The 23,250-nt window shown below is 45.7% G+C and overlaps 1 protein-coding gene across 1 annotated transcript in view; it reads right to left on the minus strand.

Annotated features, from left to right (window-relative positions):
• Positions 1 to 23,250, minus strand: part of MRVI1 (murine retrovirus integration site 1 homolog) — a 78,075-nt gene that overhangs the window by 39,074 nt on the left and 15,751 nt on the right. The window contains 8 exon segments of the mRNA XM_030917497.1: positions 11,770 to 11,845; positions 13,931 to 14,548; positions 15,674 to 15,721; positions 15,937 to 15,989; positions 16,706 to 16,783; positions 17,375 to 17,548; positions 19,818 to 19,888; positions 20,459 to 20,565. Coding sequence (XP_030773357.1) covers positions 11,770 to 11,845; positions 13,931 to 14,548; positions 15,674 to 15,721; positions 15,937 to 15,989; positions 16,706 to 16,783; positions 17,375 to 17,548; positions 19,818 to 19,888; positions 20,459 to 20,565 — 1,225 coding nt within the window.

Here is a 23,250-nt window from a genome sequence, read left to right on the forward strand (position 1 = left end):
CAAAATATACAATCCTCAACTAAAGCACTAAAGGGAAGGCAAAGAGATCTCAGCTAAGGTGGGAAGGAGTCAACAAAAATTAACCTAAAATACAATATATCTAGGGAAAGGGAATCAAGGTAGAAATGTACAAATCAGAAAGAAAGAAAAGGAAAACAGATGGCATGGCAACTATACAAAAATACGATAGACAAAAGAGGAAGGATGGTAGAAAGGAAGGAAAAGGGAAACTTGAAGGAGACAGATGTCAGGATGGAAACATAGTTGCAAGAAATACATCAAAAAATGCAAAAGTACACTTCTGTGCAAAATATATACCATAAATACTTTGACTCTAGAAAAAATAAGAACCTGAAAAAAAATTAAGAAATTAGAGTTGGGATGAGAAGATCATGCAAAGATGGAAGATGATTGCTATTTAAGGAAGCAAATTGAAGCCCAAAATAAAAGGACTAATCAAGAATTTGGGAAATATACAACCAACCAATTTATTGGAAAAATGAAGGAATAAAGCAGATATAGCTTCAAATGGAATTACAGGAGGGTGGTAGAGATTGGGTAATCATAAGGAATGCAAAGAAGGAAAGAAAGATTGAGGTATATAGAGATAAAATAATGGACCTGGAGTTGAGACACTGATGACCAATCTATGCATTATGTCGTCTCCAAAGTAGTGAACAAAACAAATGGAACAAAGGACATATTCAAAGATATAACAGAAGAAAAATTTTCCTCACCTGAGGAGAAAGTTGAACCCTTCAGGTTGACAGACCACACCATGTTGAAAAATATATTCAAATGCTTCATACAAAAAAAAAAAAAAAAAAAGACAGACATCTACAAGGGAAAGTGAAGATTAAGAGGTGCTAGAAATCAGCTGGTCCCAGCCTTCTCCATAACTTTGAATACAGTGGAGCAACATCTACACAGTTCCAAGGAAAACAGTCACCCAAGAATTTTATAACCATGCAAGATGTCCTTCAAGAATTAAGACAAAATTTTCAAAGGTGATAGAATTCAGGGAACATAGCACCTCTGACCTCTTTCCGGAAAATTGTTGGAAAACAAAATCCAGCTAAACAAGACATAAATCAGAATAAATTTGGGAAATATGAACCATGGTAAAAGGACCAGTGGTGAACATGAGATCCTTTTACATTTAAGTCTAAGGCTAAATAACTGTGGAAACCATAATTACAGAACATGGAATGTAAATGTTATAACCTTGATGATGTACAAAGAAGAATTCAAGATGTGTAGAGGTAGAAATGGAAAGGTAGGAAGAAACGTGAAGGTGGGAAGATATTCGGCCATTCTCATCTTTTCCTGCAGGAAGTCAGTAGGTACCACTGTAGTGACTAAATATTCTTATCTTCTGTATTCTTGATGTTCTGTCACTTGATGCCTTAATCCTGGAGAGACAGCCCCTCTCAAGGTTAGCTAATTCTTAGAGTTAGGAAACAACTCTCTTTCAAGTGCATCTTTGAAATACAAACCAATCAATACAGAACCCATACCTGCAAACATCGCCTTTATCAAATTCTCACACACCAAGCCAATACTCCCCCTAAATCACCCCAGGGCCAGTACCTGACAACTGGGGGCAACCCCTATAGCCTAGAACCTACCAAAATTATTCAAACTAGCCAACTGTAAACATACTCAGGGTACCTACCCTGCCTCTACCTTTCCTTCCCAAGAAAACCCCAGTAGAGGCTTGGGGCCATCGCTCCCCTTACCATTTCTGCCTTCTGACCCACCCTGGTCCTTCCCCAAGGGGCTCTGTGTGATGTGCCACATGTCCTGCTATTAGGGATCTGTGAGTACAAACCTATTCCTTCATGAGAATCATTTGCAGGTCTCTATGTCATGCCATACCTGATTAAAACAAATGCCAGGTCCAAAGTTTAGATCAAATTTAAAACATATAGTACAAAAACACTACCTCAGTAACTCCAAACCCTTTATGCATTTTATAATACATTTTTTGTACTTTTAGAAACCAATTTCTCTTTTTTGGAGGAAGCAATTATCAAAATTCAGCAAGTCTTATAGTTCTACTTCAAGTTCAGTAAATTCTAATACTTTTAATTTCAAAAAAGTATATGTAGTATAACCTCCCTCTTTTTCCCTTCCTCCTTCTGTATTTGTGGGGAAGGAGGTGTTTAGTGTAAGCTGTTTTTACTTTCTTCCTTGTATTTTTCACTATTGGTTGAATTTTTAGATATGAAGATAAGCCACTTTCAACAAAAGTAATATAATTATTTTCAAATATATCTCCCAGTACTAGCTCATTCCAATGAAAATATTTGTTTCTGACCATGTCAGCAACTTGCAAAAATTGCTTTTGGGGCTCTGGTTAAAGATGCTCTGAGTCCCAGGATGGTTCCTAAAAGTCAAAGCTGCTAGTTGGGGATAAACTTTCTTTACCTCTTTCTTCTTAGGGAGGCCTCTTTCCTGCCCGAGACCTGAGGCTCTGAGTCTAGACTGGGGGTTTTGGAAGGACTGTCCATTCAATGTACTTCTCTGCCTCAGCCTACGTGTCCCTCAAAATCCAGGTCCAGATAGCCAACTACCTCCTAGATATTGGCACCTGGATAAGGGGAATAAAAAATTTCAAGAGCCACCATTTACTGAACATCAACTATGCAGTAGATACACTTTGTTATTTCTTACAATAGTCCTGCAAATAAAAAATAGCTTAAACACGTCCTTACCCACAAATACAGAAGTAGCAAGGGAAAAAGAGGGAGATTCTACTAGACATACTTTCTTGAAATTAAAAGTATTAGAATTTAATTGAACTTGAAGTGAAGTGAAACTGTAGGACTTGCTGAATTTTGGAATTGCTTCCTCCGAAGAAGAGAAATTGGTTTCTAAAAGTACAAAGAATGTATTATGAAATGTATCTTCTGGAGAAACTGAAGCTCAGCTAAGTTAAAGTGATTTTCTAGGGTCCAGCTCATCGCTGTAGAGCCAGAATGCAAAACCACGTTTGTCTGTTGCATTCAAGCTGCTTTCCATGGGCATTTGACATGTCCAAACTCAAATTCACTGTCTTCCTTCTCAAGCAAACTCCTCCTCCTGCCTCACAATTCATAACCCTCACAGCCATACAGACAGGTACCTGGTGGTATTCCTGGTCTGCCTCTCAGCTCCATCTCCTCGTCAAGTCCTGACAAGCTGATCTCCAATAGCTGTCAAACTGTCATGTCCACATTCACTACCACCTCATCACCTCTCACCAGGCTATTTCCCTATCCTTTTACCTGGTGTCTCCCTGTCTTTAGCCTCTCCTGTTTCAGGCCAGCTCTCACAATCTGTTCAGAAGAATTATTCTAAAATATAGATTTGATCCTGATATTTCCTTACCTGCAGGCTTCTCTGACTTTCCAAAGTGTCCTAAATGAAATTCAAACACATTAATTGGCCTTCAAAGCCTCCACTTACCCTGGTCCCAGCCCACTCTTCCCACCGTGTTGCCCATCTCTCTGGGACATGTAGCTCACACTTAGTTCACATGACATTCCTTCTGTTCCTGAAGTATGCCAAGCACTAGAAGATGCCTACATGCTTTTGCTTCTGCTGTCCCCCGCTTGGGATGACTTTCTCTTCCCCAGATCAAGGTGGCTTCTCCTGAAAACCTTCCCTGACTCAACCCCACTGAGCTAGCTGCTTCTTCCTCTTTGTTCCTAGGTACTTTACGGCCTGTTAAAGTTTTATCATAATTTATTGTAGTGACTTTGTCTATTCTTATGTCTCCTCTCCTAGACAGTGAAGGTGAGCTCATTTGTTCACACATTTATTTAATGTTTATTGAGTGTTTACTATGTCCCTGGCAATGAGCTGGGAGCTAAGGATACAATGCTAGGCAAAACTGACATGCCACATACTCTGGAGCTCATTGTCCAGGGGGACACAGATTAATCAGAGAAACATCCAAACAATTTCACATGAGAGATTTTACAAAAGAGAAGGGATCTGAAGGTACCAGCAAACCCTTCCCAAGAAAAGTGACGTGAGCAGTTATCTAAAGATTGAGTGGGAGTTCATTAGGCAAAGAGGGAGAGAGGAAGAACATTCCACGCCGAAGACAGCATGTGCCATGCCTAAGAAGAGGAAAGAATGAGCTGCTGAAGGCAGGCCAAAATATTATGAGTGAGAGAGAGTATGGCCCTAGAATATGCTGGGGAAGTGGGTGGGGTTAACCACCCAGGAACTTGCAGGTTCTACTGAGGATTCAGAGCAGAATGAAGCCTCTGAAGATGCTGAAACAGATTTGCCTTTTAGAGATCCCTGCGGCTGCTATGTTGGCCATGGTGTGAGCTGGGTTGGGGGTTGGGAGTGCAGGGAGAGGAATCAGGTTGCAGGCTGTCGCGATAGCCAAGGGGACTGATAATGGTAGCTGGGACAAGGCCTTCTCCCTGATGGTGGGGCCTGAACCCTTTCCACTTAATGCATCCCCAGCACACAACCTAAGAACTGGCCCAGTGTCAGTCACATCTTTGGCTTGAAATAACCTGCAAATGATCAAAGATCAAAACAGCATACAATAGAGTTTCTGAGAAGGGAACTGATTGCGTTGTTGGAAAGACTAGATGCTGCACAGAAATGAGCCTCTCAGTCCTCACAAACTGAAGGAGACCCAAAATTCTTCAGACTCCAGAATGTTCTGATAAGTATCTTTTCCCATTTCTCAAAGGAACAGCCAACAACCATCATAAGAGACTGGAGTTTTCCCCACGAGTTCATATGCAGGGTTGTATTTAGAGCCTATAAACGTAATCTGAGCCAGCTCTCATAAAATGCTCCCAAAGCCTTTTATCCTGGGTATGGGAGGGGATGGGGCTCTTTGATGGGGCTTTCAGAACATGAGAAAAGAAAGTCACAAGTCTGCAAGTATTCATTAAACACAGAGGGTTGCCCACCACATCTCTAGCACTGTGGAGCACAGTGTACGAGAATATCCATTTGGCTGGCAAGATAAGAGTTCTGCAACCTAAATGACAGAAATGAAAATGTATGCCAGGTTCCTGCTGGAATAAAGACCAGTATCACATGCAAACATTACAGCAGCTTAGTGAAGTAGGTACTATTATTAACCTCCTTTTAAAGATGAACAAACTGAAGCGTGGAGAGAATTAGAACCTTGACCAAGGCCTTGCAGCTGGTAAGTGACGCAGTTTGAGCTCTTAAGCATCCAGATCCTAGAACTGACAGAAAATGAGAGGGAGTGTATATTGCTGGACACTGACCATGGTTAATTTTAGTTTTAAAATTTGTTGCTTATAGGAATCAAATTCATTTGCCTGATAATTTTACTTCTAAGATCCATCTTATGCCCTATTAATATTGGATAATAAAGTTTTGCTGTAGGTAGTGGATGTCTAAATTGGTATATTTTTTGTAAGTTAATCTGGCAGTATGCACATATATAGTTAAAAGTAAATACTTTTAATAAATCAATTGCAATTCTAGAATAGTAGCCCATGGAAAAAACAGATCTCTATAAAGATCTATGTAAGAGTGTATTCATTATAACATTGTTTTTAATAGAGAAAAAAGTGGAAAAACATAAATATTAATGAGATAGGTCAAACAATACAGTGTTTCTTACATAATACAATAAAACAGTTAAAAACGTTTAAAGTTCCATATGCTTTAAATGAGAAACTGTCTACAGTATGTTGTTCAGTAGAAACGACAATGCGACAGAAGCACCTAGTCATCCTCCAACATGTCTTGTCTGCCTTCCATGTGAATGGAGTTTAATTTGGGCATAGGGCCAGCTGTCCCGCCAGCAGCCACATTCCCCAGCTTCCCTTGCTGCTAGGTATGGACACGTGACCATCTTGTCACCCATGCAGTGGGAGCTGAAGGGGTATGTGCAACTCCTGTGCTAAGAAAGGAAGCTTGGACTTCCATTCTCTTCCCTTCCCTCACATGAGAAGCCAGATTTGCCCATAATCCAGCTTCGACCTTGTATCAAGTCTGACACCTCAGGGCATGGCAAAATGACAACAGGGAAGGAGTGAGGGTCCCCAAATGATCATATGGAGCACTGCCTGCCGCTAACCTGATCAGTTCACCTTGGAGTTGTTTCTTGAGAGTGAAACAATCTTCTCTCTCCTATACATTATTGTATTTGGGCCTCTATGTTATAGCAACTTAGATGTTATCTTAACTAATGCAGGAAAGTTGCAGAGTACTTTAAAAAAAATACTCATATATAGAATTTGGTAGTACATATAAAAGAAATAAACTATGATCAAATGAGTTTCACTGTCACACCACAAGGGTTTATTTCTATGGAAAATCATTTTCATATATGGGAAATATTTAATATATTAAATATAATACACGATTTTTTTCAGTAGATATCCAAAGCACATTTAACAAAATTCAACATATATCTTGAAACTTGAAAAATATTTTCTTAAAGAAATAAAAAGTATAAATTCTGTATTTTAATATTTTATATTACCTATCATATACTTTAGTTTATAACTATAAAATAAAAATTGAAATTGTGCCTCTATTTAGTAACAAGATACAACATGATGCTTGAGAGAAAAATATAAAAAACAACTCAGTTAAAAAGAGAAACAAGGCCGGGCGCGGTGGCTCACACCTGTAATCCCAGCACTTTGGGAGGCCGAGGCAGGCGGATCACGAGGTCAGGAAATCGAGACCATCCTGGCTAACATGGTGAAACCCTGTCTCTACTAAAAATACAGAAAATTAGCTGGGCATGGTGGCGGGCACCTGTAGTCCCAGCTACTCGGGAGACTGAGGCAGGAGAATGGCGTGAACGTGGGAGGCAGAGCTTGCAGTGAGCTGAGGTCATGCCATTGCACTCCAGCCTGGTTGACAGAGCGAGACTCCATTTCAAAAAAAAAAAAAATCAAGGCACATGTTCTCCTTATCACCATTATTGAATTACGGAATATTGCCAAAGTAGTAAAACATATACAGATACACACTGAGAAATACACACACACACACACACACAAGCATACAACTAAGACAAATGGCGAATTGGATAAAATAAAAATAACAGATGGTTTGATTGTGAATTTGAAAAAGAAAGGTGTTCTGCAAAGTGGTCAAGAGTCTTTTAAGTTAGACACATCTGGGCGCCAGTTCTGGCTTTAGCAATTAATAACCATGTGACCTTAACTTCCCCAAACCTCGATTTCCTTATTTGTAAAATGAGTGTAATAAGGTCACCTCCCAAGACTGTTGTGAGCATTAGGTATCAGAAGGCACTTAGCACAGTATCTGGCATGTAGTAATCACTCTAGTAATAATAATCACACTGATTAATCACTATAGTAATCACTCTACCATTTGGTAACAATATTTTTTATGCAAGAAACATGTATGACACCAAGCACCATTCACCTATGCCACAAATTATTAGCTAGAAAATCTAATATGAAAAGAGTCTTAAGCAAAAAGCTACATAGAATGTGCCCCAGTAAGAGAGATGGAAGATGTATACAATAGAGGAGAAAGAAGGAAATATGTAAATTAATAGAGGAACAAACCATGTGCCTGAATGAGAACTAAACGTCTGCAAAGTACTTTAAAGGTCTATAAACTGTAAAGCAAACAGAACTTAGACACTTCTTCTGAATTCAATGTGTAGGTTTACAGCAAACACAATTAGAATGTTATACAAAATAGTGTACATTTCAAATGGGAATGGAGGCCCACAGAGGTGGAGGAACACATTTAAGGACTCTGTTAATTGGTGTCTGGACTGGGACATGAGCTCAAATCTCCTGACTTATAGTCCAATTGCTCTGTTATTTTGCACTGAATCACTGTATCTAGAATATCAATGAATATTCTGAAAAAGAAGAGCAATGAGGAAAAACTAACCCCATTGCACACTAAAATATAAGGCAGCAGTAATTAAAATGGGTGGTATTGATCCCAATAAAATAGAATCAGGAGCCCAGAACTAGTTTTTGGTGTATATATATAAAAAAGAATGTAACATATGACTAAGCCACAAGAGAACTATAAACACTATTAAAATATTATTGAGGTAAAAAGACCTTAAATCTTAAAATACATATATATTAAAATAAGTTTCAGAGGTATTAGCAAAATAAATATAAACTAGTAAAAAATAGATCTATTATTACAACTGGGGAGAAGTAGTATTTTTATAATGATTGAAATAATAGAAGACTTCTCAAAGGGAAAGATAGGCAAACATGATTATATAAACTCTTTAAAATTCCTCTAAAAAAACACAAAACTTACTAAAAAGCAAAAAAAAAAAAAAAAAAAAAAAGACTGAATGAAAATATATTAAAATACAGACCCCAAAAAGAAATAAAGCCAGTTAAGGGCTATTATCTATAATATATCAAGTTTACATATATTACCAACAAAAAACAAACAAATCAATGAAAAATCCCAGACCCAAATGGATACATGGGCAAAGAAGTGAGAAGTTAATTCACCCAAAAAGAAAATAAAATGACTATTTTAACGTTTTAAGTTTGAGCTTCCTAGCAAATTAATTGAAATAATAATGAAATTTCACACTAATAATAATAAAGTTATAACAATGATAATTACTGATTATTCCTAATATATTCTGAATAACAAGGAGCAGAAGCAAACACCAGTGCGGGTAACGCATAAGAGAAAGATGTCCATTCAGTCTTTGTCAGTAGCATTATTCATTGCAAGTAATTTGGGAAATGCAAAGGTTTCTACTCTTTAACTTTGTGATTCTCAAGTCTGAACATTTATCTCAAGGGAATAATTTAAAGGAAGAAAGAAAAACAACTAACATTCCATAATTGTTTATACTAGTGTTGTTCATCCTAGTTTAAAGAACAACAGATATGTTAATACAAAAGGAATTATGCACCCATTAAATCATAACTGAGGAGAAGTTACTGAGTATAAAATAATAAGAAAAAGAAGCCATATCTATTCATCGAATCAACTGAAAACATTATAAATACAGGCAAATATTGCAAAGGAATAAAATTGTTTTTCAGAATTTATGGGGTTGTGGGTGAAATTTTAAAGTTAAGTTTTTTCCAATGTTTTAAATATGCTTTAGTAAATTTAAAATTATAAGTAGAGAAGTATATACTGCATTTTCAAAAGATCCCTCTAAAGATGGTTAATTTATTTAAAACATTTAGCCCTCGGGAAAAAATACTGTTTGAAATTTTACTTCTGGGAACCTTCTTACTAAAGCTGAATAAATAGGCAGGTGTAAGTTACTATTGTTCAGACTAGGGGCTTCCACCATTGTTAGTGACATCCTGGACACATTCACACAAGCATCCATAAACAGACGGCTCTTATGCTGAGACTGGCTCCCAGCAGCTTGAAGCGGGGCAAGGATTTTCAAATGGAGCTCTGTGAAGCCTGGGTCCCTGGAGGTACCTTGGGCCCACAGTCTCAGAAGATGCAGGATCCAAGCCCTTCTATCCCCTTCAACTAGAGCAGCCCCACTTATGTCTCCCCAACACACTGGCCTCCTACAAATCAGCTTGTCTGAAATGTTGTACAGCTAAAAAGAAGTTGTAAAACTGTTCATGAGATGGCCAACCATGAGATTTGGAGTCAGGAGATCCTTGGGCCTCAGTTTCCTCAACTATAAGAGCAAGAATCCCTGCTCCTCTTAGCTGACTGGGAAGATTACATAAAATCAGAGGTGCAAAATGGTTTATACTGTGGAAAATGCTATGGGAAATTTATTAATTAAGATTGAATTTAAAGGAGTAGGTGATATGGATGAACCTTGAAGATGTTTTACTAAGTGAAATGAGCTCGACACAAAAGGACAGATATTGTATGATTCCATTTCTAGGAGGGATCTAGAACAGTCAAATACACAGAGACAGAAAGTAGAAGATGATCACCAGCAGCTGGGGAGGGAGGGAATAAGGAGTTATTGCTTTAATGAGTATGGTGCTTCAGTTTGCGATGATGAAAAAGTTCTAGAAATGGATAGTGGTGATGGTTGCATAATATGAATGTACTTACTGCCACTGAACTGTATACTTAAAAATGGCTAAAATGGCAAGTTGAAAGTTATATATATTTACAATAAAAAATAGTCCCCCACCCCCTCTGAAAAAGGGAATAATATATAGAGTAAAATACAAAAGAAAGTCACGAAAGGAGGAAGATTGCAGAGCTGGTGGGATTAACCCACTGCTTTAAGGAACAGGTATCATAGATTCAGAGAGGAAGGTGACAGCCCAGCAGGAGGGAGATGCTGCAGGGACAGAGGCACAGAGGCAAGAGGGTGAGTGGCCACAGAGAAGGGGCCCTGGGAAGAGGGAAGAACCAGGAGTCTCGCCTGTTGGAAACACTCATTCCTCTCCATTTGCCCATGCCTCTTTGTCCACCTCACGACACTATGGTTACAATTACAGATTATTTTCACATACCTATCTCAACGCTGCTGTCACATCTTTTTAAAAATTTTTATTTTGAGACAGGGTCTCACTCTGTACACCAGAGTGAAAACCTGGAGTACAGTGGCACGATCACAGTTCACTGCAGCCTTGACCTCCCAGGCTCAAGCAATCCTCCCACCTCAGCCTCCCGGGTAGCTGGGACTACAGGTGTGCATCACCATGCCTGGGTAATTTTTGTATTTTTTGTAGAGATGGGGCTTCATCATGCTGCCCAGGCTGGTCTCAAAGTCCTCAGCTCAAGCAAGCCACCTGCCTCCCAAAGTGCTGGGATTACAGGCTCACCTAGCCCCCTGCCACATCTCATACAATTTCATTAGTTCATTCAACAAATATCTATGCAGTCCCTAGTAGTGCCAGGGATTGTTGTAAGCAGTGGACACACACACACACACACACACACACACACACACACACACACTGCTGCCCTTGGGGACTTCTTCTCTAGGGATGATAATAGCTGACACCTAGATAACACCTGTCATGTACCAGGTACTGTTTTAGGTACTTTACAGATATTAGCTGCTTTAATCTCCATAATCACCTAAGAAGGCAAGTACTGTTCTTAGCCCGGTTTTACATGCAGCAGGGATCAGGCCCAGGGAGGTTGAATAGCTCGCCCGGGTCACGTGGCTGAGTGATAGCGGGGCTTACAGTTCCAACTCGCAGTGGGGCTCGACATATTCATGCTGGAGAATGGGGCTGAGGAAGGGTGCGAGGGGCACTGGGAGCAGGGCTGGACCTGCCCAGCCAGATCTAGAGGGGTCAGAACCCTACTGAGAACATCGGCAAGGTGAGTGCAGAGAGGGAGGCAGGGTGGGGACTGAAGCCTCATTTTCAGAAGATGGTTCTGGCAGGAGGTGGGTGGGGAACTGGAGGCTCCGAGGAAGGGGCCTGCAGCTACCCAGCAGGGCAGGGCTGGGGTATGGACTTTGTGATGACAGCAGATTAGAAAGCAAGAGATGGCCGTGATGCCTCGAAAAGAGGAACTCTTCAATTTGGGCAGCTTCCTGGGTTTACGAGGAAAAGGAAGTGTCAAAAGTTCAGGCCTGAGGCACCCTTCCAGGTCCACTAGATGCCAGCAGGGCTCAGAGATGGCTGGCAGCAAGGCCTGGGGGCTGGCTGGAAGGAGGCAGGTTTGGAGGTGCTGAGGGGGCAGAAGACACAATCGGATTCATTCATTCACCTGCAAATGTTTCCTGAGGAAGACACAGGAAGTCTTGTGTTTACACATTCACCTTCCTTGATCTGGCACAGACAAATCAGCACTCGCTGAGACAGTATCTGCCCCAACCCCACCTACCTTTTTCCTGCTCAGTCGCTTCACTAAGGTCCGGAAGCTTGAGCCCTAAGTTCTGATTTCTCATCAGGATGTGCTCCTTTGTGGTAAAAGAAAGAGACAACATTTCAGATGATGACACTGGGCTGGGTTCTCTTGGCTCTGTCTATGGTTCTGTAACCACTATCTGAGGTGGGAAAGCAGGGCAGCCTGAGAGGTAGGTGGGCAGGTATGGCCATGGTGAGGCCTGAGAAGCACCAGGAAACAGTTCCTCTCCCAGTCCGTGAAGGTGCCTGAAACACCACTGTCAGCACCACATTCCACAGGTCAGGGACTATCCTTGGCATGGTCTTTTTAAACAAGTCTGTGGGCTTCAGAGTAAACGAACTGCTTGGCCTCACTGTGGCTGAGGTTTGTAAAGGACATACAGGGGCAGAACTAAGGGCTCTGGCACAGGAGGGTCCTCTGGGTGTGTATGGCGCTGCTCCTGGAAACAGCTTTGGTGATCTCATGGCTGGCTGGATCTTCCTGACTGCTCACTTCCAGGGGCTGCGATTAGCCCACACACTCGGGTCCTAAATGGCCTTTTATGGCACCTCTTGAGTTTTTAAACTCTCCAGAAAAGTGAGGCCTGAGAATTGCTGGCTTGGGGCCTCAGCTGGCAGAGCCCAGGGAGAAATGGGAGGCTGACCACAGGTATGCGGCCCAAGTGGGCTCACACCTGCTCTAAGCCAATTAGCACCAGACCAAGGACCTGAGTGAAGGCACCTGGCAGAGCTCCTTGGCCCTGTGACTTATAGATCTTCAGTCTGCTGTACGGCAGAGGGCACTTGGGAATGGTTTGTCCCCCGAGAAAAGAGGAAAGGAAGGAGCCAGCAGAGGGTGCTCATGATCCAAGTAGAAGTCATGGTCAAGGCTCCTTTACCCATTTGCTTAGCAAGTCAGAGGCCCACAGCCCATCAGCTTCAGCACACTGGAGTCGGGTAGGGGCTGGGCGCTCAGGTGCCAGGGTAGTGGTTAGTAACATGGGGCCTCCAGGTTCCCTGTAACTTCGCTGGGTGAGCAAAACCTACAAGAGTGTAGGGAGTGAGGAGGCTCTGATGACCAGAGGCCCATGAAGGCAAATCCCTGGCTGTCGGCCCCTTGGCTCCAACTTCTGCTAGAGATCTGGGACCTTGGCAACCCCTCTGGGCCCTGTGCTGTTTGATCCACTAGTTAGTTGGGTCTTTCTGACTAGATAGAGTTTTGTGTGTAAAATGTTAACATCAGCAGCCACGCCCCAGCTCCCCTGAGCCTCCAGTTCAGAGTATCATGAAGGTTTCTGAATAGGATAGTGGCCAGCATTAGAATGTGTCTGTGCCAGCACAGAAATCCCCTCACTTGTGCTTGAGTGTTATCGAGCACGTTCTTTTCTTCCTTGCCCTACATTCCCCTCTGTAGAGGAGCCAGGAGGAGCCTCCCGCTCTGGGGGTGCTGGGCCCCACTCTATGGAATCCAGGTGCCTTGGTTTGTATTCCAAGTGGGCCTTCTGGAGGAGACAGGACTGGTCAGGATTGCTTTGTCCTGTTATCTGGTCTCTATCTCTGGATGGCCCGCCATACCCTGCATAGGGCGGCAGCCCCATGGGAGACCGCTGTGCCTGGTTTGATGGCCAACAGAAGCTGGGGGCACACCATGGGCACTGGAAGAAACTCGCCATGGGCGGAGCAGCTATCACACTTGCAGATGGACTTAAAGCCTTTGTTAACAGGCATCAGGAAGGCAGGCTTGGGGCCATCACAAAGGAAATCACTATTTCACCCTTGCTAGCTAATCCTAGGCATGACTGGGCACTCCATCAAGGGATTCCTGTTTATGAGCCACTGCACTCCAGTTGGAGGAGGAAAGCAGCCCAGGACTGAGGGGCCCACATGTCCCTCCACATGTCTGCCTTCCCCTAGATTCTAAACTGAGCTCTGCCTGGTAACTGACATAAAAATCACCTAAAACGGGTGTTTAGGAAAGAGATGCCACATAAATAGGCCTGACTTCTCAGAGTGGAAAAATTTACGCCTCCACAAGGCCCAAGTCTAGGCCAGAGCTGCCCTGGCCAGGGGCCCTAAGTTTACTTTGTTCAGCCCTAAGGTCTTCAGCCCAGGGGGTACCTGGAGTACACATTCTGCCCAACTGGCCCCCAGGAACCCACCTCTCGGAGCTTGGTCAGTTTCTGCATCCGCACGGGCTGCACTTGTATCTGAAAGTCTTTGAGTCCAGGCGCTTTGGCCAGCTTGCCACCGGCTTTGCCTGCAAAACGCTTTTCTTCCTCTGCCAGTGGCAGCTTGGCAAGCACTTTCTGCAGCCGGGGGCCAGGTTCTTCAGGTCCACTGTCCCAGGAGAGCCCTCGCAGCAGGGGGGGGCGGGACACAGTGGGTGGAAGCTCAACTTTGGAGCCAGCGTTGGGCCCCATCGGCTCTCCAGCTGGGCTTCTCCCCTGGGGGGCTGGGGGAGCCACTCCTCCCGCATCCTGGGTTGGACTTCTCGGCAGAGGGCTGCCCTCCCAGGCCGTTTTCAAGAGCTGCTTCCCCAGCTCGCTCTCCACAGGGCCAGACTGAGGGCTGTTCAGGGCCATTTTCCCACTGCTGTTTGTGACAGGAGCTAGGCCTTTGGGTGTGGTCTCCCGGTACTGGAGGGGATCGAAGTTTTCCTTTTGTTCTATTGCAATCTCTTTGGACTTCTCAACTGGAGGAGGACGAGGAGCCAGCCTGCCCTGAGACACTTTCCTCTGGTCATTCTGCTTCCTGTCAGCTAGCCCTTTGGGGACATTCTGAAAAAGACAAGGTAGAGCTGGAACCCTGGGGGCAGGTTGAGGGGAAACAGGTGGGGCCACTTCTGCTGTGGAGTCTCTGCCCCCACACACCTTGCCAAGGGGCCCATTTGTATAAGTGTGTATGGGGTATGAGTGGATGATGTGGAAGGAGAGGGCTTCTGCCTGAGGTTTGTAAAACAGCAAAATGGAACCTGCAATTCAAAACCAGCCAAAAATTTCCCAAGGGATAGGAGCTGAGGAAACTTGAATAGAAAGCAGCTTTGGCCCTATCTCAGTTGCCCCAGATCTAGCCTTGGTGCTGCTTAGCAAGGCCCTTAACTCTTAGGGACCCAGGTTGGTGAACCCTCTGAATTATGTATGTATATATCTGTGTGTGGAGGGGTGTTTTTCTAGGAAGAGCATCCACAGCTTTCAACAATTTCTCAGAATTCCATGATCCAAAGAGGTTAAGGATCATTGGATGGGGTGATTCTTGCAAAGGTGATGTCTTCCCGCTCAGAAGCTCTAAGATTCTGCAGTGTTAGTTTACTTTGTTCATTCCCCAAGGGAAACCTGGGCTGTGAGCCGCACATGGGTCTGGGGGTCTGTGTGGCTGCCTCATGTGTGCTGAGACTCTTCCAGAGGACTGTATCCCCGACCCAGTTCCAGGTAGCACTAAATTCTACTGCTGGGCTTGAAACACTGAGCATGTGGGCCCCTCGCTGTGAGCAGGGTGGGGTGCTTCTGTTGCTCCTCAACAAAGATGAGGTTTTCCCAGCTTCTTCAGACAGAATTCCAGGCAGGGGCTGGCGCTTTCCTGCCCTTTCCACTGGAGCTGACAGGAGCCACAGTCTCACCTGGCCTGGAGGTCCCCCTTGTCTCCAACCAGCAGCCTGACTAGGGGTCAGCGCTGTGAGTATTGCCTCCACGGAGTTCATCCCCCGAATCCTGCCTCCCCACCCCTCCGCCTTAGACGTCTAGTCACTATAGGGCAGGGGAATCTGCTGTTTTCCTGGCCCTGACCCTCCACTCATACATGTGCATGCACATACACTTGAAGGCTGCCCAGGGGCCAGCCTAGGCTTCTAGGAGACTGTGCCTCCCACACTCAAATCATCCAAAGGGAGCAAAGCTCAAACTCACAGGCTCGCCAGGGTGAGGTGAAGAGATGTCGGCCTCATCCCCCTTCTGCTGGAGAAGGTGAACACGAGTCAGTCAGGAATGGGAAGAGACCATGTTTCCTCTTGAAATATCCCCAAGGAGGCCCCCTAGCAGTGGTGTTCATGCCCTCCACCCAGCACCCTCATCTCCAGTGGGTCACGAAGGGCCTCCTGGTATTCGGAGTAAGGGGAGAGACCCACTGGCATAGAAACAGCCCAGCAGGGGGTAGGGGTGGGTCCTGTCACCTGTGGTGGCGCTCCAGGCAGAGGGGATGGCGGGCCACTGCACACATCCAAACCTGGAAGGGTCCAGACACTAGTGAGTGAGGTCCAGCAGCCCAGGCCCTCAGCCGTGCTTTCAGCCACATCTCCCTCCCCAGACTATCCTCCCTTCACAATCTCAGGCCTGGAACATTTGCTGACTACTTCCCATGTGCCAGGTTCTCAGGTGGGCCCTCACCAAATGTTCACAGAGACCACAGGAGGAAACTGAGGCACAGAGAAATCAAAGTCTCATGGCCAGGAAATGTCAGCACTGAGATTTGGGCCCAGGCTGCCTGGGCCCGACCTGAGCATGCCCCGCTGTACTGATAGGGCCAGCTGCCCTTCCTGGCACCCTCCCCCTTTCCTTGTTGGCTGGAGGGTGTAGCTCTGGGCACAGCCTAATGAAAGGGAAGAAGTCAGACCCCAAAGAGGCCTTTCCGTATAAGCTCTTGGGGGCTTCTCTGAGCCTCCCTGAGCAAGAGAGGCTGTCCTAGTCCCCTTTCCCACTCCTGACCCTGGGGTACATCTGCCTCTCAACACAAGGCCAAGACACTAACAGAAAGTCTATCTGCCTCCTCTGGGTGGCCCAGCAAAAGCCCCCTGGAGAGGGGTCTTGCTGTGGGTGTGAAGGGGCCAAACAGAGTTCTTGAAGGGGAAGCCTGCAGGCTGGCAGGCATGCTGATCAGTCCAGGCTGAGTTGCCACCCAGAGCAAGAGGCAGGGCGGGAAGTCCCCGGGCAGCTGGGCCTCACCTGGCGGGGTAGGGACTGGAAGCGAGTTGCTTCGAGAGGATGTAGGAGAAGCGCTGGGGCTGAGGTTTGGGGAAACAGCTGTGAAGACAGACACAAATTGGCTGGCATTTGTGAAGGTTTAGGACTTCAACCTGGCAAAGATCCTTTTAGGTATTCCCGGGCCCTGGGAACTGGGTCTGCCTTGCTGGGCTCAGGGGCTGATGCTGGACTGCCATATGATGCTCCTGTTACAGCCCAACCCCTCCCTGCTGCTGCCCAAGAGAGGGGTGTCCTCAGGCCATTTGGGGGTTCGAGGATAGAGTCACACTCCTCAGCCTGTCTGGCCTGACCTCAAGGCACTGTCCAGAAACTGAGGCCTGGCGTTGGTTGGCAGGTACAGCTCCAGGGGCTGCTCCTTCTAGACTTCCCAGGGTAGCCCTGACTTCAAAAGCTCCCCTTGTCCTCCTAAGTACACTTACACACTTGCCCAACTTTTTGCTCAGGAAGAAAAGTGACTCTAGCATAGAGGAAGGGAGCCCAGGACAGAATCCCTACCTCTGCTGAGAAGAGCAGGCGAGTCCAAGGCGACCTCCTCAGAGGTGAGGTGCCCCCTGCAGCTGGTGCCAGGCCCTTCTCTCCCCACCCTAGAGGGGCTCAGGGTAGCCACCTGTACATCCCAGCCCACCCTACCTGATGGGGAGTCTCCGGGGCTGCTCCTGGACTTCCTCCCACGGCGGGTCAGGAATCGCTCACTCACTAACTTGGCTTCTTCCAGCAGCGCCAGGTTTTTCTTCTTGTCCTCCTCTGAGATGCTGATATCTGGCAGCTGGTCGTTCACCAGGTCAATGATGTGCCCCGTGGGGTCTGCAGAAGGAGGGTAAGCTGGGGTGAGAGCCACTGCATCTGTGGCCCCAGGCTGAGGCCATGCCACACCACGCCTCATCCCAGGGACTCTGCCCACAGCTGACCAGACAGCCAAACCTCAGCCCAGTGCCATCAAGAGAGTTGCATAGGGACAGACAGTGGCTTCCTCTGCAGGCCTGGCCCCTCTGGCTTATGGCCTGTGGTCCTCCATCACAAATGGTCCTGGAGCCATCTCAAGTTCACAGAATTTTCCTAAACTCTGTCGGGAATGGAAGGTCACCCAGGAGCCCTACCTCTGGTGCCATCTGTGCCCCCAGTGCATTCCTGCTTCCGGTCTGTTTCTTTCACAAGCTAATGCGCTTAAGGTTTGTGAATAAAAGAGGGAGACCAAAGATCATCAGCCACGGCCACAACCCCGTGACCACCTTCCCTCCACTCACATTGTTCACGCTCGTTTTTCTCCAAAACTGCCCCTCTGGATGAGGTGGGTGAATGGCACCACCTCTCACTTGGCTGTTCAGGATCACGGGAGTCATTCCCCACTTCTCCCTCTTCCTCCTTCCCCCAACATCCAATCAGTTGATCAAGTCCTCCCTGCATTTACCTATAAACATCTCTGGAGCCTGTTCCTCATCTCCATTCTTGCTCATTAGCTTTTTTTTTTTTTTTTTTTTTTTTTGAGACAGAGTCTCACTCTGCGGCCCAGGCTGGAGTGCAGTGGCACAATCTCGGCTCACTGCAACCTCCGCCTCCTGGGTTCAAGTGATTCTCCTGCCTCAGCCTCGCTAGTGCTCATTAGCTCTTACCTGGACAACTATGTCTGCCACCTAAGAGGTCCCTGCCCTCAGGCAAGCCCCTCTGTCCCATCCCCCACTGCCTATCAGAGTGGTTATCAGAGCCACATCTGGCCAAGCCATTCTCTACCTCATCTCCTGGGGATTTCTCATGCTCCTCAGTGTGGTATCCAAACCCCAAACTGGTCTCAGCCAATCTTGCTGGTCCCACATATTCCCGAGTCCTTCCACTTCAGCCCTGCTGGAGTGAACAGCTCCCATTTCGCCTCCATCAGGTTCTATTCTTCTTTGGGCAGCAGCTCCTTGGTTTTCACTTGGTAAAAACCCCTCTGATTCCCCATTAGCTAACTCCCCTCCCCTGTGCCAAGAGTGGGAACGTGGACCAGTCTTGGCCAATCAATGAACCCAATCCCCTTGGCCACAGAGATTGGCTCAGGGATGGCCATGTGAAGCCATTAAGAGGCAATCCTGGTGTGGAGTATATGGGGAAGAGGAACTCTCCACTGATGGGGTGTAAGCTTGGAGTTGCTGGTAGCTGTTGGCTACCATGTGTTGAAGAGTCTGCCAAGAAGAAAGCTAACACACAAGAAAAAAGGTTCAAGAGATGGAATGGGACTATTGCTAATAATCCACTTTGAGCACCTGGATCCAGCACTACCTGAAATCACAAGCGCTGGCTTTTGTAAATTTTTTTTGGTGTGAGGTAGTTTGAGTTGGGTTTCTATCATTTGAAAAAGTCCCAATTGGTACACATGGCAGAGTTTCAGTTGCCAGCAACATGCTCCATGGAGGTTCCTGCTCTTTTAGTGTGTTTCATATTCCCCCTGGCATGCCCTTCCTCCCTCACCTCTCTGTCCAGCTCTCTAAGGCACAACTCAAATGCCACCTCCTCTGGAATACCTTCCTAAAACTTCCTCTCCCCAGAGAGACTTGCTCGGTCCCCTTCTTGCCTTGGCTGGCCTAGCTCTTCTGTGCAGTCTCTTATCATACAGGGTCCCAATTATCTGCTCATTTCTCAGTCTCTTGAGCAGCATTAAGGCAGGGACCAACTCTGTATGATATCTATGTTCCAACAGCCCAGGGCAGATCGTGAGCCACCATCTGGGGATGAGCAGATGACCAGGGTAGCCAGCCTTACACTCAGGCACCCACTCCAACCTGGATGTGGGCCTCTCTAATAGAGGCTGGAGGACTCTGCCCCCTAAACCTCAAAAAAAAGCTTTACTCAGCTGTTCTTTCTTTCTTTCTTTGACTTCTGCATCTTCCTCTTTGTGCCCTGGTCTTGTCTTTTGAGCAACAAAAACTGAATTAAATATGTTTCTCCTAGACCCAGATGGGCTGATCTACCCTGTCCTGTTGGGTGTATAGGGAGGGACCACCTTGAAGAGAAGGAGAGAGTAAGGGGTCAAGCCCAGCTATGCTGCCAGACCTCAGTCTTTCTACTCAAACATGACTTAGATTGCCCTGGTCCTTACCCACAGATGTCAGGGAGGCAGTGGACACCTTCAAGTGTCGGTGAGAAGGCCTCTTGTGGGGACTGTGAACTCTGAAAGACAGAACAGTCATCTTGTTCAGAAAATCAATCCACGACTTGAAAATAGGTGAATAGATGCCTGTATATTATTTCTTTCTTTCTTTCTTTTTTCTTTTCTTTTTGTTTTTTTTTTTTGAGACTAAATTTTACTCTGTCACCCAGGCTGGAGTACAGTGGCGCAATCTTGGCTCACTGCAGCCTCTGCCTTCCAGGTTCAAGTGATTCTCCTGTCTCAGCCTCCTGAGTATCTGAGACTACAGGCATGCACCACCACACCCAGCTAATTTTTGTATTTTTAGTAGAGATGGGGTTTCACCATGTCAGCCAGGTTGGTCTCGAACTCCTGACCTTGAACTCCCCTGCGGTGATTTATGCTTTTCTTAAAGACTAGCCCTTTCCATGGGAGGCCAAGAAATGGAAAAATTCCAATTTCTTTCTCGTATTTTGAAAAACTGCTTGATTATAGTTTAGTCAATAAAATGATACAAGAAAAAAGAAAAGATTTATTTAAAAATATAGCTGTCAGATCCTCATGTTCTAGGACATATTGTTCGTCACAATGCAAGGATCAGGCACCTGTACCTGTTGGCCAGGTTTTTGTCGGTTTCTCCTTCTGGTGAAGTGGCATCCCCAGTCAGGACAATCGTGGGGGGTGGACTGTAAGATATTCCTGTGGTAGGAGGACCCTGCTGGTTTAGAACAAAAACACAGAGTTAGGCTTGGGCTGGTGGGAGCTTCCAGGGGCAGGAGCCAGAGCATTTATTCTCACATCATGATGATCAGAGCCATCTTGATTAGGAGACAAATGCAGTTTACTCTTTATTCCCCCAGCTTTATTGAGGTATAGTTGACAAATAAAAATTGTATATATTCAAGGCATACGATGTGATGTTTTCATTACCTCGATACAATGTTTTTATATAATGTCATATATTCCAGGCATACAGTGTGACGTTTTGATGTGAAATGATTACCACAGTCAGGCTAACTAATATATCCACCAACTCACATAGTTACCTTTTTGTATGGTGGACAATACTTAGCAAATTCCAAGTACACAATACATTATGCTGTACATTAGATCCCCAGAACATATTCATCTCATAACTGAAATATCAAGTTGAATCCTTTGACCAACATCTCCCCATTTCTCCCACCCCCAGTCACTGGCAGCCACCATTCTACTCTCTGTTTCTGCAAGTTTGACCTTTTTAGATTCTACATATAAGTGAGATCATGCAATATTGTCTTGCTGTGCCTGGCTTATTTCACTTAGCATAATGTCCTCCAGGTTCACCCACATGGTTGCAAATGGTGGCATTTCCTTCTGTTTTAAAAGTTGAATAATATCCTTGTGTGTGTGTATGTGTGTGTATACAGATACAATATTCTATTGTGTATACATTTTTCACATTTTTTAATTCATCCATTGACAGACATTTAGATTGTTTCCATACCTTGTCTATTGTGAATAGTGCACACATACAGGTTATTTGGTTTACTCAGAAAACAAAAAAGATAGGCAGTTTCTCCTTTATTCCCCCAGCAGGCTCTCACCTGAACTTAACACAGTTCACTATTCACGCACTAAGATTAGGGACACTACAAGCTATCCCTCGTTAGTTCTCACTAGCAATGCAGGAAAAGAATGATACAGAGTCCTCAGATTGAGGCCAGCCTGGCTAGGGAAGAATGATGGCCTGGAGAAAACGTAGTGGCACCCACACACCCCTGATGTTCCATGACAGTCCTACCTTTGGGTAACTTTGACATTTCAGTAATCGTAATTTGTTAGAAGAGACTCTCCTGGAATTCTCTCTTGGGTCCCTCCATCAACTTAAGAGGGTGCCTGTCATTTTCCTTCTCCTCCTTCCCACCCCCTTGACTGGCGTGTGCTGCCACTGCTCTCTCTGTGAGCACCCGACTGCCTTCGCCCAAGACCTGCCTCTGAGCGCCCCAGAGCGTGTCGCTGCCACCTCCACTATTGCTGCTGCCTCCTGCAGCTTCAAAGCAGTGGGTACCCACTGTCCCTATTGCCACTTCCCCTGGGGGGCCAAATCCTTCTAGAGCCCCTCCACATGAAATGTTTTCACCTCCACTAGCCCTGCTGGCAGAGGGGGCTGCTGATGGGCTGGAGCCTCTGGCAGAGCCAGGCTGTGTTCTTGAGCCCTCGATGCGCAGGTGTTGGTTCCCTGCAAGGTAGGGAGGAGGCCCACTCTCCTTTTGACATTACGCCTTGTTGTGAAATAGGTCTCATACTGCTATCTGGACTTCTTTTTTTTTTTTGAGACGGAGTCTCGCTCTGTCGCCCAGGCTGGAGTGCGGTGGCCGGATCTCAGCTCACTGCAAGCTCCGCCTCCCGGGTTCACACCATTCTCCTGCCTCAGCCTCTCGAGTAGCTGGGACTACAGGCGCCCGCCACCACGCCCGGCTAGTTTTTTGTATTTTTTTAGTAGAGACGGGGTTTCACCGTATTAGCCAGGATGGTCTCGATCTCCTGACCTCGTGATCTGCCCGTCTCGGCCTCCCAAAGTGCTGGGATTACAGGCTTGAGCCACCCGCGCCCGGCCGAATCTGGACTTCTTAAGTCCCACAATTTTAGTGAACCCAGCTTTTCCCATTTTCATTTTCATCTCTTCCCTTGTTTGGCCCCAAGCATAAGGCCACATGAGCTGGAGAAGTCTGGGTGAGAGTCCAGCCTGGGGAGCACCATGCTGCTTCTCTTGTGGAAAGGATGCTTTTATGTGGAAACTCAGAGACAGATCTTTGAGGAGATGTTCATGGGGCTCTGTGTTCTTATCCAGGAGCTCTTCAGTGCAGGGAGCTACAGTGGCTGAAGGAAAAGGAGGCACTCAGAATCTCCCGGGACACGGAAGGGAAGCTTGGGCAGGGACATGGGCTGTGTAGAAGCAGTAGGAAGCAGCATTGCCTATTGGAAGAGTCAGACAAACCTGGGCTCAAATTTCAACTACTAGCTGTGTGTCATGGACAACTTATTTAACCTCTCTATGCTCCATGATTATAAAGTCTAACTCACAAGGTTTGTGTGAAGATTAAAAATAACATTGATAAGGTACCTACTGCGTGATTGATATTTTTATTTATTTAATTTATTTAGTATGGAGATGGAGTCTCACTCTGTTGCCCAGGCTTCAGTGCAGTGTCACAATCATAGCTCGTTGTAGCCTCTGCCTCCTGGGCTCAAGGGATCATCTTGGCTCAGCCTCCTGAGTAGCTGGGACTACAGGTGTGCACCACCATGCCTGGCTGAACTTTAAAATTTTTTTTCTGTAGAGACAGGGTCTTACCATGTTGGCCAGACTGGTCTTGAACTTCCAGAATCAAGCGATCTTCCCATGTCTGCCTCTGAAGGC

The sequence above is a fragment of the Rhinopithecus roxellana genome, chromosome 15, assembly GCF_007565055.1.
Source record: "Rhinopithecus roxellana isolate Shanxi Qingling chromosome 15, ASM756505v1, whole genome shotgun sequence".
In the NCBI taxonomy this organism is placed as follows: Eukaryota; Metazoa; Chordata; class Mammalia; order Primates; family Cercopithecidae; genus Rhinopithecus; species Rhinopithecus roxellana.